Source organism: Zea mays, chromosome 1 (assembly GCF_902167145.1).
Source record: "Zea mays cultivar B73 chromosome 1, Zm-B73-REFERENCE-NAM-5.0, whole genome shotgun sequence".
NCBI lineage: Eukaryota > Viridiplantae > Streptophyta > Magnoliopsida > Poales > Poaceae > Zea > Zea mays.
In genome coordinates, this window is record NC_050096.1 from 269468170 (window position 1) to 269482693 (window position 14524).

The window sequence follows — 14524 nt, forward strand, 5'->3', positions numbered from 1 at the left end:
CCCACGCCTTGTAGTTGTAGGCCCCCAACAATCTGCCCGCGCGCAACGTGAAGAGCATCATATCATCATAACCCCCAATGATGGGCACGGCAACCCGCCCCAGAAACCGATCTTTTTCCATTTTAGCCCTTTATCGGAAAATAAATCATGTTTAGACTCTAGAAAAATTTAACGTCATTTTTGGACCCTTTGCTCGACCTCATAGCCTATGGTGCCGAGGTAACACAGGTGCTATGGCGCCGACGTGGCACCGAGCTCGGCGCCAAAATCTATGGCGCCAAGCTGGGTTTTTTGTAGGCACAAAGCCCGTCTAGCTTAGTTGGTAGAGCACAAGGCTTTTAACCGGTTGTGGGTTCGAGCCCCACGGTGGACGTTTAATATTTTTTTTTGTCTTTGTCACTGATTTTTTTTGTCTAGATTTTTCGTTTGTCATTGATTTATCCGTCCAGATTTATTTCTCATCCAAAATTCTTTGCTAGCACTACATTTGTCGATTGAGGAAACACACAAAAACCCACTACAATACTGTCATGAACGTTTCAGCACGTACTTAGCCATACGGGTGGCTATATGATGTGTTCTTGACTGATTGCCTGTCGAGTCCGGCCAATTCCTTTTGTTTGACAAACAACATCATGCATCGGAAAGTACGAGTACGACGAAAGAAATGACATTGGTTAACGCGAAGGTTCAAGAACAGGAAGCCGCTAAATAAACCCAACTGATCATCATCACAATAAAAAAAACGCTAACGGCGCCACATATAGGATGCAGACGTGCGGTGAAATAGTCAAGTCAACATATATTAGACCAGAATAATGAACCGCTGCATGCAGCATCTCCCAGAAGGATCTCTGGACTTCTCTGCAAGCAAAGCAGGAAAGCTAGCTAGCGTGCATGCTTACAAAATGCTCCATTTCGGCAAGTGTTTTGGCATTAGATGTGGTTAACATTTGGAACAACGTTTGGAACACCGGCGTTGGCCGTCTTTGTGACTGATTTGTTTATTTATCCAGATATTTTTTGTTTTTGTGACTGATTTATAAGAAAAACAAAAAAACTGGATGAGAAATAAATCTGGACGGACAAATCAGCGACATAACCGAAAAATCTAAAAAAAACAAATCAGTGACAAAGACAAAAGGTATTGAATGTCCACTGTGGGGCTCGAGCCCACAACCACAATACCACAAGGTTAAGAGCCTTCCGTTGTACCGATTAGGCTAGATAGGCTTTATGGTTACACAACCGAGTTCGACGTTATAAATTTTGGCGTCGAGCTCAGTGCCACGTTGATGGCGGCGCTGTGTTACCTCGATGCCATAGGATATGACGACGAGCAAATGATCCAAAAATAACATTAAACATGATTTTTTAAGGGCCAAAATGCAAAAAAAAAAAAAAAAATCGGCCGCAGAAACGCGAAAAAGTCCACCGCACCCGATGAACCGAACGGAATCCCCAGGCATCCAGTCCAGAGCCGTGACCGCAACTAACCCCTACCCACACGTAGAGATGGCAACGGGTACAAACCCGCTGGGTTTTGCCGTCCCAAACCCGTACCCGTGAAAAATATCTATGCCCATTAAAAAACCCGTACCCGTGACGGGTTTGAGATTTTGCCCAAACCCGTACCCATCGGGTTAACGGGTACCCATGGGTTACCCACGGGTTTCATCTCCAATATAATTATCTTCTCATAATCAATAAGTATCATAATGATTAATGATATCATGATCCAAAATCTATGTAATAAACAACGAGTTCATGATTTGGTATAAAAATTATTAGTAGAGAGAATGAAATACAAATAATAAGTTGTATAATTAAGTGACCTTGCACTAAGTTATCCATCCACCACATATATAACGCTAGTAAAAACTATAATAGCAAGCAAGCAACACTCTCACCGATTACTGATACATTCACCAATTGTTAAAAATTATGAAGCAAATAAGGAATAACAAGTTTCTTGTTCGTTTATAAAATAAAATGACAATATGCACTAGGTTTGGTCGGGTTTAAAAAACCCACGGGTTCACGGGTTTGGGTACTATAGGAACAAACCCGTACCCATAAACCCGCTGGGTACAGATTTATGCCCATTAACAAACCCACGGGTATGAAAATTGGCCCAAACCCGTACCCTAATGGGGTAAAAACCCATCGGGTTTCGGGTTTCGGGTACCCATTGCCATCTCTACCCACACGCCACACACGCCCACCGCATCGGAGCAGAACCCACCAAACCCTACGTCGCCGCGGCGGTCGGAGCGGGCAGGGACCCTGGACTGGAGGATGGTGGCGATCTCGATGTACCGCGGCAACCTCCACATTGGCGGCCCCGACAGCGGCGCCTCTGCCCCGCGCCGATGGGAGGCGCCCCGGCCGACCCTCGACGTGAAGCGGTTCCGCCGCCTCCTGCGCAACCGCTTCCGTGCTGTCGCGCGCCTCGCCGGGACGCCGCTGGGGCAGGCCTCCCCGTCCTCCTCGGGCATGGATGGCGGCCGTGGCGCCGCGGACCCCGAGCGGGAGGCACCGGACGAGGAGGGAGGAGCGGGCGACGGGGGAGAAGAGGAGCAGGAGCAGTTGCAGCACGACCAGGACCAGGACCAGCAACATCAGGAGGAGCAGGGGAACGTGGAGGCGGAGGCGGAGGATCCGGAACAGCAGGAGGAAGAAGAGGAGGGGGCGGTGGAGGACGCGGACATGGAAGATGCGGGGGAGGTAGTCGTTGATGGCGATGCGGAAGAAGGTCAGGGTGAAAGTGAAGGTGTTGACCCAAAGCCGGAGGAGGAGGTGAGGGCCGTCCGAATTCTTCTTTACCACTTTGGCTTTCAGTTCATTGTTTGTCCATGGGTATCTGTGTGTAATTGCTATGAGACCGTGACACTTAGAATTGCTAATAGCAATCGGAAATTTAGGGAACGCTGTAGATACTGAGACTGTATGTTGCAAGTTAGTCATGAAAGAAATTAAGTATTGCAGTGCGTAGGACTGTAGGAGGATATTGATGGATGCAATTAAGAGTTAAGTTTCCATGAAGGAATTGACAATAATGAGTTCTGGAAGTAGATTCTAGATTAGGCATCTGCGTACTTGTTCAGTCTGGCAAAAAAAAAAATAAAATTGGAAGCTATTTCCTTCTTGCAGTGAAGAATGAATCTTCTGAGATAGATTAGTCAGCACTAAACATTGTAGTTTATAGTTGACCAAAACAGTATTACGTTCTTCTGTTAGGAACTTGGAATGCTCGATTGCTGCTGAACGTAAAATTATTTGGATTGAGACTGTTGTATTATTTACTTGGAGATTTTCTCTGGTGCTCTTTTGAAAGCACAAGTACTTGAGCACAACCAAGTAAGCTTGCGTATTGCTTGCATCTGAATAGGTGTCTAAACATTTTACTTTTGTGTTTTATTTTTGTTATGTTGCAAAGCACTATCTATCTATGTGGCTTTATAGAAAATAACCATTGTTTTACATTTATGCCAGGCGAGTTATCCTGATGGAATTGATGACAAGAACAGAAAACTTAATGAAAAGCTGGACGCCCTAAATAAAAAGAAGCATGGCCTTGTGCAGATGCTGAAGCAGGTATCTATTTCTTCCATTATTTATATTTCTTTGATTTCTGTGGTTATAGTTTAAAACAAATGAGCATTTGCTGCATATTCGTCAGCTGAACAAGTACTGGGCTATGTCAGAATGTCAGATGGCACCCCAATCTGGTAACATATTGGTCTGAATGGATTGAATGAAACAATAGTAACCTTTCACAGTTGACCCTAAATGAAGCATAGCTTAACCTGTGTTGTTCTGGAACTTCGCGATTAGTGGTAGGAAAAAAATTGCTGCGAACTAGGATGAGTTGCATATATTATATACCCATTGGGAATGAAACTTGCAAAGGTAAGTCCAGCCGCTTCACTGCATGATTGGAAATTTCAAGTAACTTCCTATGTGCATGGGGCGTTGAATTACTTTAGCATAATGTCACTCCAAAGTTTTGGTATCTACTTTCTATAAACCTAAATATAGGTCTGTCTAGATTTGTTCTAAGTCAATACCTTTGACTAGCAATATCTGAAAATGTATGTAGATTGATGACACAAAAGTGAAATTGCTAGATTCATTATGGAAAAAATACTTTCGCAATATATATAAGTAATTTCTTTTCGAACATTATGGGAAAATAGCACAGTCGAAGTTAAAACTTAGGGAAGATCTAGATGAACTTAGGCCATGTTTGGTTTCAATTAGTCTTAGGACTAAACTTTAGTTCTAGGACTAAACTTTAGTCCCTACTTGTTTGGTTCTAGGGACTAAATAGACTCAAATGCTCTTGGAATACACTCATATGTGGGCTTTTAGTCTCTTTTAGCACCTATGTGAAGGACTAAAGACTAAATCATTTTAGTCCATATTTTAGTCCTAGTGTTTGGCAAAAAAGGGACTAAATGGGACTAAAAACTAGAGACTAATCTTTAGTCCTTCTAACCAAACACCCCCTTACATTTGTGATTTGAGGAGGTATCTCCTATATTCAAATAAGTATCATGCTTGTCGTTTTGTCCCTCAGCCCATTATTTAGAAGGAATAATTAGCAGCATATACATGCACTGCTATTTGGTTGGTTTGCTGCTCTCTTTTATTCTGACTGAGAACTTCATCATCAGATACTAAACACCATTGTTTTGGCTGTTTGAATAGGTCTTAAATGCTGAAGAAGAAATCCGAAGGCGCAACATGCAGGCTTCATTGCGCGCTGCCATGCCCCAGCCATCAGAAAACGCAACAGATGGAAGTTCTGTTTCTAGGTTGGCCCCTAGAATGACTGTTGATGTCAATTTTGGTGATGTTGCTGGCGATTCAGATGCTGGTTCCAACCAGGGCACTCCTGGACGCCCCTTGCATCACTTCCACAGTATCTCTCCTTCAACAGCCTCTTTTGCGAGGTCACCGTTTGGTTCTCTACAGGTAAGCTGTCCGAATTGTGCTCATTCAACAGTCTTGTTGCAAGTCCATATCTATTTTTGTCTGTGTTACATGCTTTTGGCAAGTGTTTAAATGGTAGCATACCACAAGAGTGAGACCTCGAATTAACTTAAGTAGTAAATAAAGATAATCCTGTCAATGCTGCCAGTTTGCTTGTATACTATTTCTAACTTTATTAGGTTGGTATTAGTACTCTCACGTTGGCTAAAGAACCACATCTAATGTTACAGGGCCACACTCCAAGGAGTCCGGCAACATTCTCTACGGCAAGTCCATCACGCTTCGCCACAAATATACACCCAGGACAACCTCCTGCTCTTTATTCAGCATCGTTGCCAGGAAGTAACTATGTAGCCACATCACCTTCCCCGGCCGCATCTGGTGGTTCCTCCTCGGTGTTCAGGGACCCTCGGCCACCTAACTCTACATAGGTTCTATGCTTTGCTCGGAGTTCTACTCATTGGTAATGTTGCTAAATTCTCTACCCAGGGATTTAGGTAATGTCGTGCTTCGGGCAACACTAGTGTTAAAACAAATTCGTGTCTCTGTGAACGGTAAATAACGTGATAGCACTGAAATTCAAAATTAGTATATTAATTTCACAATTATATTATATTAAAAACAAGGCTTGTACTCGGTCTAGGGGAAAGATCACCTCCAATCGTTGCCCCGACTAATTGCAAACTTCCCTTTTCCCATCTTTATTTACTGCTGAAAAAGATTGTTTCATTTTTCTGCGGTACTGCTTTAAGCTTCCGACCAAATGATGAAACAAGCAACTTCATCATATTTGCTACATGTTCTCAACATGTTTATGCACAACCCACAAGATGAAACGTCGACAGATGTAGAAATGAGATAACAGCTTGATTAGCTACATCGCGTGTAGAGAGAGTAACAATGGCGGTGTTCCAGCTCGTTCAAGGTTCACACAATTCCTTTTCGGCCGTCGAAGACTCGAAGGCAGGGAACTACAGGAAGGTTGTAAGAAAAAAAATTAGTAGAGTAACTGGAGACCAGGTTTAGAGGCATAAAAATAGAAAACACACGGCATTAGTTGATAAGATAACGAGTTATCAGAAAAGGCAATCAATGGGACATCTGACTATCTGAGTATCTGGCCACAACTCTATTTGCACTCCCTCCGTCCCAATATACTAGTCGTTTTAGGCTTTTTTTGTCCATATTCAAATTAATGACAATAAACCTAGACACATATATAAAAGACGTATGAATCTATTAATATCTTAAAATGAATACTATTTTGGGATGAAGGAAGTATTTAAAAAGCTCAACTTTTGTTTGAAGTCCACATGCCAGACACATCTCACTACTCTGCGTTAGCTGCTCTTGACACATCTCACTACAAGGCAAATATGACCAATCTAAACCAAACCTTGAATAAATAAATCGGGTAGCAATTCTGTTATTCCAGCACCACCCCAACGAAACCTAGGTGGCATTATCAGAGCACTAGAACTATACACATAAATTGTTATGGGCCCAAAAATTGAATTGGATCTTGTAGGAGCGCATAATGAGATGTGCACCCACCCACACACGGAAAGGAGGAAATAAGTGATACAAACTCTACAAAGTCGCTTGTTTCATTTGGAAACAAGGAAGCAAACATATGCCCCAACAAACAAATTTCCACCTAAAGACTTGTTCGGTTAAGAGTGAATTGAGAGGGATTGGAAGTAATTCAATCCCTATGCAGTCGAACAGTGGCGTAGCTAGGGGATATGTCATGTATGCCCTGGCATACCTCACATGTTCAGTGTGTGTATATATATGTAGAGAGAGGGAGAAATAAAAAAACTAAAAATGTCAACGTAGAAAGAATATTGCGCTAATTGTCTTGTAGCTTGTGATTTTTGTGTTTAAGCCTATGGCCTTAGGACTTATCTAACAAAGTCTCGGGATTTTTTGAAAAGATACCATTGAATACTAGACTGTTGGGTGTAGGTTTAAGTCAAGACATTGATTGTATCTTTTAGAAGGTCCTAGCTAAAAAAATTAGATAAATCTCCTTTTCATGTCTACACTACATTTTATAAACTATCATTATAGCTTTTCATCTATTTTTATACTCCAACGGTCCGAAAATATAATTCGTTTTAGACTAAATATACATTCATTAATTAATCTATGAATGTAGTTTGCGTGTATGTCTACATTCATTCGAATGTGGACGAAAAAAGGATAGAAAGTGTTGGAATGTGAACTGCTTGATCTATTGCATAGAGGAGGACTACAATATATAGAGACACAGGAAACCCTAACCCTAATGGGCCGGCAGCCCAACAGTGGTGCCGGCCCACATACACTCACACACACAGTCTAACATCCCCCCGCAGTCGCAACGAGGGCACCACACACGATGAGACTGGAGTAGATGCCGAAGGTAGGAGCCGACGGGTTGAAATCCCCCCGCAGTCGCAGCGTTGTGATGGTGCGGAAGTTGAGGCTGGAGTAGAGACCGGTGTGTGCTGCAAGAAGACGATAGCCCCTAGATGCCGAGGTAGCCGAAGTCGAGGTGATCGCTGTCGGGAGACGCGCAACAGAAGCCTGATCTTCATGAGGGGTCGACATTCGAGCGTCAACGATCGGCGGGGCGGTGCAACAAAAGAGCACCAGCAGGCCAAGAACCTTTTTGCTTCTTCGGTCGTCCGGTTGTCGAGGAGCCCCGCCAGGGAGGCCGGCGGCAGCGCACGCGTCTGCGCCGGTCAGGGTGTCCGCACCCGCGGCAGAATAGAAGGGGAATGATGGATCCGGCCGGGAAGGCCACGACAGCGACAAATCCAGCAGGGAAGACGCGATCCGGCCAAAGGGACGGCAGATCGAGCCAGGATGGTCGCAGCAACGGGGATCCGGCCGGGAAGGCCGCAACAGCGACGGATCCAACGAAGGCGATGAAGGGGTGGGCAGCGGGGCGGGTCCAGCCGGGCAGGGGCTTGCGCCGGACCTGGCAAGGGGTGTTGACTGCACTGTGACGGGAGAAGTTCGAAGGGTGGCGCTACTTGGTGCTGCTGGTCGAGGTGATCGACACTAGGGAGAGAACGCCGGCGCGCGCCTGCATGCTCGTGGATCTAGCGACGCAGACACAGGGGCGCGCGGATCCGGTGGCGCGGCTTGGGAGGCCGGGGAAGGGGGGGCGCCCACGGCCAGTGAGGCGGCATGCGTGCAACCAGGGAAGGGGAGGGGCTGGCCGACATGAGGGAAGGGGCGGCCACGACGCCGGGCTGCAGGGAAGGGGCGGGGGCGGCCGTGGGGAGGGGAGGTCCAGCGGCTGGGAGATATGAGGGGGCGCTGGATGGAGGAGGAAGGAGGTCCCTGCGTCCATGGAGTTGGGAGGTCGCCGAACCTGGGCGCTCCCTGGCCAAGGGCTGGGAAGAGCAGGGGGAAGGCCGACGTTGAGGGAGGAGCTCGCAGGGGAGACGCCATGGACGGAGAACAAGAGCTCGGCTTAGGGCCTAGCGTGGCCGAGCAGAGCCGGAGGAAGCTGGGCGCCATGGGAGCTCCAAACCTTGGGGAAGATGGAGATGGGAGGTCGCGGCAGGCGGGCGTGCACCCAGCCCGCGCGTCCGCCCTCCGGAAGCTGGCCCTCCGCTGAGCTGCCGGCGCCGCTGCGCTCAGTCGCCGTGTCTCCAAGCGGGCTCGGGCGCAGCCATGGCACAGGCTCGTGGCTCCTCCGGCCGGGGGCGGCCCTGGCGCAGGCCCGTGGCCTCCGGCCAGGCGCGGTCCAGCGCGAGCGCGGCCTGGGGAAGGGGAGCCACCGGCGGGAGGGGAGAGGCGGGCGCTGCGCGCAGGGGCCGCGACGCGCAGGAAGGCCGCGGACGCCGAGCGCGAACGGCCGCCGTCAGGGGAGGCAGCGGGCGCGGGTGGGCATGTGCCGCCCCGGGAGGGAGGAGCCTCCCGGGGACGGCGGCGGGGAAGCCTGTGGGGTGGGAGGCGGCTGCTGGAAAACACTAAACCTAATCCTCTGATACCATGTTGGAATGTGAACTGCTTGATCTATTGCATAGAGGAGGATTACAATATATAGGGACACAGGAAAACCTAACCCTAATGGGTCGGCAGCCCAACAGTGGTGCCGGCCCACATACACTCACACACAGAGTCTAACAGAAAGAACTATATTTTGAGACGAATGGAGTATTATAGTTTGAGAATATTTTTAACTTGATTTTTAAATTTAAGACTTATCATTGTTTTTAACTTAATCTTTAAATATAAGAGTTATTGTGTAATTTAGTGTATGCATACCAAATAACGTTTAAATTTTAAACTATCACTGAATTATTAAATGGTTTGACCAAAATAATTTGATCGAATGTATATCTAAATTTTAGTTGGCATACCCTATACTAAAATCCTGGATACGCCACTGGAACCTAACAAGACCTAACTGAAACTGTTCTCTAAGCAAAATATACCTTATCAACTGAAACTGCCATAGATTATTTGTAAACCGTAGATGACCATTTATTAGCAATATCAAGATGAAAGATAACAGGTGATGCAGATCTTCATAATCAAAATACTATATTACCTCATCCACTGCTGTTGTCAAATCGTAGGCCTTCCCCATCCCCTAAAATTGGGCAAAGAAGTCCTGCAAGGTCCAACACAGTATTTAGATCAAGCAAACTAACATACAAAAAACAAATATCGTATCAAACTCTGCTAAAGAAAGGCCATCTTCCCAGTTGGAAGGTGACATGCACCCAACCCAAGCATACCAATTGTGTACATACATGAAAATCGTATCATAATATCATGTCTACAGGTCACATGCATCATTTCGGAGAGAATTTAATGTCGACGGTGACAAGTCAGATTCTCAAAATAATCTGTTTAACCTGTAGCAATTTTCCCCTAGATGGGATCATTTATCCTGATAGTAAATGACCTAAGAGAATCTAAAAAAAGCTCAATTCAGATTGATCACTCTAAGCAATAATAATTCCTATTACCTTCAGCCAGTGATTCTATTGAGCCACTGAGTGCATAATATTACAGAATACCCAAATCAAGTTCAATTTGATTGGCCCCCCTTGCTGTGCCCCTTCATGACTAAATTCTCAAATATTTTGCATTTCTAGTTTACCACTGGAGAGATTGAAAAACCAAATTAATTTGTATAAACAATTGTTGAGCAAGCATATTGCATATAACTATCCGTAAGAACTAAACAATAGGGCTACTACAGTTCAAAAAGATAACTCGTACCAAAGCATGGTTTTTAAAGCGGTATGGCGAGACAAGGTGTTGGACTGTCGTTTGGACGCCTAGGCGAGCAAGGCGCCTAGGCGTTGGACCACCGCCTGGACGGGGACGCATTTAAAACAGTGTACCAAAGTAAATTTCAGCAACCATAAGCATAGAAATGCTTAAGTACTACCAACAAAGAAATCACTTGAGTATAGGTAGAGTGTCTTCTTTCAGTAATAGTGTGATGCTACCAGCCCAGCCTCTTGTTCAGTAAATAGCGCAATACCACAAACAATAATCTCAAATCATTAGACCTCTTTCACCAGCACCGTAATCAGTAACTACACTGATCCTCAATACCTTACTCTCCCAGCGCAAAGTTAACATGTAATAAAATTGAAAGGTAAACTATATTTAGGACCCTCTAATGAACCTTCCTCGCGATGAAGTCATGCATATGAATATTTTACAGTCGCGTGGCGTCCCTTTAATTGCCATGTCAATTTTATTCACAATAAGAAATTCTCAGCATGTTCTCCCTTAGCAACCACGCTACATCCAGTCTACAGAAATGTCAAAACCAATCACCATCAACATCAAACAACGAGAAAGCCTCTAGAAAGAGCACAAGCCCCGTACGAAACTCCTACGATAACTTCACTGGAATCCACGGGTTTGACCCCCACCCCACCCAAAAAAAAAAAAAACGCAGACAGAAATCAAACTCACTGGATACTTGTCTACACAATTTGCCATCCTGGACTAGGTTTACTGATAATATCCGATAAGCACAGACAAGGAACTGGTTCAACACAGTCAGGTTGCTGAAGAACTTGGGGTAGGTACCTGGAACCATTTGGCGGCGACGGCAAGCGCGGAGGTGAGGCGGCACCTCCTGGAGTCCTCGCAGGCGTGGAGCGACTGGAAGTCCGCAGCAGGGAGCTTGCGCGTGATCCACCCGATGTCGAGGTAGACGTAGCGCGGAGGCGGGGGTAGGTCGACCTTGATGCGGATGACGTTGAACCAGATGAGGAAGCGGCGGACCTGGATGCCCTGGAGGTCGGAGAGGGAGCCGTAGCGGAGCACCCCCGTGATGTGGGGCTCGAAGTAGGTGAGATACTCGAAGTGTACGTAGCAGGGCCCCGCGAGGTCGACGGTGAGGCTGCCGTTGCTGGCGAGCGAGAAGGCGGTGACGGTCGAGGGGAAGATGCCCGGGGGCAGGCCGTACTTCGGGAGGAGCTCGGCGAGGGTCGGCGGAGGCGGTGGAGGAGGAGGAGGAGGAGGAGGAGGAGGAGGAGGAGGAGGAGAGGCGGGAGGGGTCGCGGGCTCCGCTGACGCCGTGGTGACGCCGGTGGCGAGGAGGAGAGGCAGGAGGAAGAGGAGAGCGAGACGCCGCATTGGGAAGAGACGGGAAGACAGCACGTTTTTTTTTCTCCGCTTCGGTGGGGCGTCATAACGTGTATAAGTATGGGTAGGCGGGGAGCCTGGGTAGGTGCCGGCAAATGGGCTTGCTGTGCGGGCCTGGGTTCCAATTCCACCTCCACGAGGTTTCAGAGTCAGGTCATGATCATTTTGTTTGCTTCACTATCAACGGGACCCCGCCGTGCTGTTATCAAGTTGGGCAACAACTAATATACAATGGACAACAACTAATACTAATATGTAAACAGTTATTAGATGCAAACGTACAAATTAACTTTTTAGTCCATTAGATCTGTATCCAACGGTAAATACAATTGTGTTTTGTTAAAGTTTCTTTTTATAAAGTTAAGTGGTGGAAGGGTTTAAATGCTAAATTTGATATACCGCTGGATCTCAAATCAAAATGTCTGATTGCATGCTTGCACCTAGTACATGCTTCCATATTAGTCGTTGCATATGCAATCAGGCATTATGTGCAAGTGTGTAAGTGAGGTTCCTGATTATTAGATTATGATCCAACCATGTATCACATTTAACACTTAAACCCTTCCACCGTCACCTCGTGTAGATTTATAGAAAACTCAATAACAAACCATGATTATGTTATAGTTGGATCATGATCTAACAGATCAGAAACCTCGCTTGCATACTTGTACATAAGACCTGATTGTATATTAGTTGTTGCCACCAAGATGAACCAAACAAAATATGTAATCAACAATTTCCTTCCCATCCCTGTTAGATGTTACATACGTACAAACGTAGGTGAGAGAGCTCGTGTCCATTGGATCTGAATCGTATGATTGATATTAAAAATGATGACATGGACACACGTGATGCGAGTATTGTGTCCGCCTTCGGCTTTATTATATAGGAATACTACCTCCGTTTTTTTAATTATTTGACTTCGCACAGTTCAAATTATACCAATAAACGACATATAAAAACAAACGGAGGGAGTACAACCAAATAACACCAGAGACCGATATACCTCTGCTTCCGTGGGACTACAATATAAGTTTAAAATAAAAGTTAGATTATATAATTTGAGTAAATTATAATCCAAGTAAACAGTTCCAAGGCCCTAGTGGTAATGGGTCTAAAGTCTAATTAGCCAATAAACTTTAGTCATTCCAAGCTTTAACATGGAGGAAAATGTTATCTAAAACTTCAGTCCACATCAGAAATAAAAATAATTCATTAGATCACGTAAATAATTGAAGACAATGTAAAATTTAGTATCTAACTTTAACTCGAGCTTGGGATAACTTTAACTCGAGCTTGGGATATATATATATATATATATATATATATATATATATATATATATATATATATATATATATATATATATATATATATATATATATATATATATATATATATATATATATATATATATATATATATATATATATATATATATAGGACCTAAGTCCTGTTAGTGATGTGCCTTTACCTAAGGTCTTCATTCAAACGAATGAATCTTTTTTTCCTTGAATATGTCGGAGAGCTGCATATCATTGAATTAAGGTAGAAGAAAAAGAAGGGTTCTTATAAAAGAAAAAAATACACCCCACTCTGAACCAAGAGTGAGGGATTGAACCGAAACAAACTAAAGAGAGACTTGGACTAAGGAAAGAGAAACACTTGATCACCACACACTACAACCCTAAGGAACTCCAAGCCCTGGACCTAACTCCCTAGGTTTAACCGCTCCTACCAAACACCAAAGGTGGCACTCCTCCAAATAGGCATGCATAACAGCTTGAACCTGCGGTTGGTCTCCTTCAAAAACACGGGCATTACAAAGTTTCCATAAGGACCAAGCCCCTAGGATGATAGCTGAGTTGAGACCCCTCCTAATGTCCTTTTGGAGATTTCTGTATACCTTCCTCCACCACTCTGTAATGGATCGCTCATGCCGCCTGAGAGAACCTAGAGGGGGGGGGGGGTGAATAGGTGATCCTGTAAAATTCAACAACTAATAGCCACAAAACTTGGTTAAGTGTTAGTATGGCTAAGTAGCGAGCTCTTGCGGACACAAGTATCATAGAAAAACAATCACAAAAGACACGCGAGTTTATCCCGTGGTTCGACAAGTATAACACTTGCCTACCTCCACGTTGTGGCGTCCCAATGGATGAGGGTTGCACTCAACCCCTTTCAAGTGATCCAATGATCAACTTGAATACCACGACTTTTCTTTGCTTATCTCTTTTCCCGTTCGCGAGGAATCTCCACAAGTTAGAATCTCTCGCCCTTACAATAAAGATCACGGAGAAAGCACAAGAGTAAGGATGTGAAGCAACACACACAAATCCGCAGCAATACACATGCACACAAGCCAAGACTTGAGCTCAAAATGAAGCACCACGAGTTCACTATAAGAACGGAGCTCAAATCACTAACACGGTCGATCAAGTGCGCGGAGACGGAGTGTGGAAGACTTAGAATGCTCAAAGTATGCTTAGGTGTCTCCTCCATGCGCCTAGGGGTCCCTTTTATAGCCCCAAGGCAGCTAGGAGCCGTTGGAGGCATTCTTGGAAGGCTAATCTTGCCTTCTGTCGGATGGCGCACCGGACAGCCACTGTTCATGTCCGGTGCGCGATTTCCTTCCATTCCTGGCGCAGCCGACCGTTGCAGTTTCAGGCTAGTTGGCGCATCGGACACTGTTCGGTGCACACCGGACAGTCCGGTGCCCCCAGCCAACCGTTGGCTTGGGCACCGCGTTGCCCGCGGATTGCGCGACCGGCCGTTGCTCTGGCGGCCGTTGGCTCACCGGACAGTCCGGTGCACCACCGGACAGTCCGGTGAATTATAGCCGTACACCGCCAAAGTTTTCCCGAGAGTGGCCAGTTAGCTGTAGACCAGCCTGGTGCAACGG

At 45.6% G+C, this 14524-nt stretch overlaps 2 protein-coding genes across 2 annotated transcripts; one reads left to right on the forward strand and one right to left on the reverse strand.

Moving 5' to 3' along the window:
- The first annotated feature begins 1952 nt into the window (after positions 1 to 1952).
- LOC103643837 (histone H3.v1) lies at positions 1953 to 5696 on the forward strand. The gene is made up of 4 exons (XM_008667001.3): positions 1953 to 2799; positions 3496 to 3597; positions 4714 to 4980; positions 5229 to 5696. Exons 1-4 carry the CDS (start codon positions 2299 to 2301, stop codon positions 5427 to 5429), a joined length of 1071 nt encoding a protein of 356 aa, XP_008665223.1. The 5' UTR covers positions 1953 to 2298; the 3' UTR covers positions 5430 to 5696.
- Positions 5673 to 11762, reverse strand: LOC100193820 (disheveled-associated activator of morphogenesis 2). Its single transcript, XM_008667002.2, has 3 exons — positions 11062 to 11762; positions 9554 to 9616; positions 5673 to 5969 (listed from the first exon to the last, which is right to left on the reverse strand). Exons 1-2 carry the CDS (start codon positions 11611 to 11613, stop codon positions 9596 to 9598), a joined length of 573 nt encoding a protein of 190 aa, XP_008665224.1. The 5' UTR covers positions 11614 to 11762; the 3' UTR covers positions 5673 to 5969; positions 9554 to 9595.
- Between the last annotated feature and the right edge of the window lie 2762 nt (positions 11763 to 14524).

What these genes read in the sequence shown, in the direction of transcription:
- LOC100193820 (XM_008667002.2), bottom strand. Translation starts at nt 11,613, where the DNA reads ATGCGGCGTCTCGCTCTCCTCTTCCTCCTGCCTCTCCTCCTCGCCACC. An exon ending in TCGCCGCCAAATGGTTCCAG is followed by an intron (nt 9,617 to 11,061) that starts GTACCTACCCCA and finishes TGGACCTTGCAG; the next exon opens with GACTTCTTTGCCCAATTTTA.
- LOC103643837 (XM_008667001.3), top strand. Translation starts at nt 2,299, where the DNA reads ATGGTGGCGATCTCGATGTACCGCGGCAACCTCCACATTGGCGGCCCC. An exon ending in TTGTGCAGATGCTGAAGCAG is followed by an intron (nt 3,598 to 4,713) that starts GTATCTATTTCT and finishes CTGTTTGAATAG; the next exon opens with GTCTTAAATGCTGAAGAAGA. An exon ending in CACCGTTTGGTTCTCTACAG is followed by an intron (nt 4,981 to 5,228) that starts GTAAGCTGTCCG and finishes CTAATGTTACAG; the next exon opens with GGCCACACTCCAAGGAGTCC.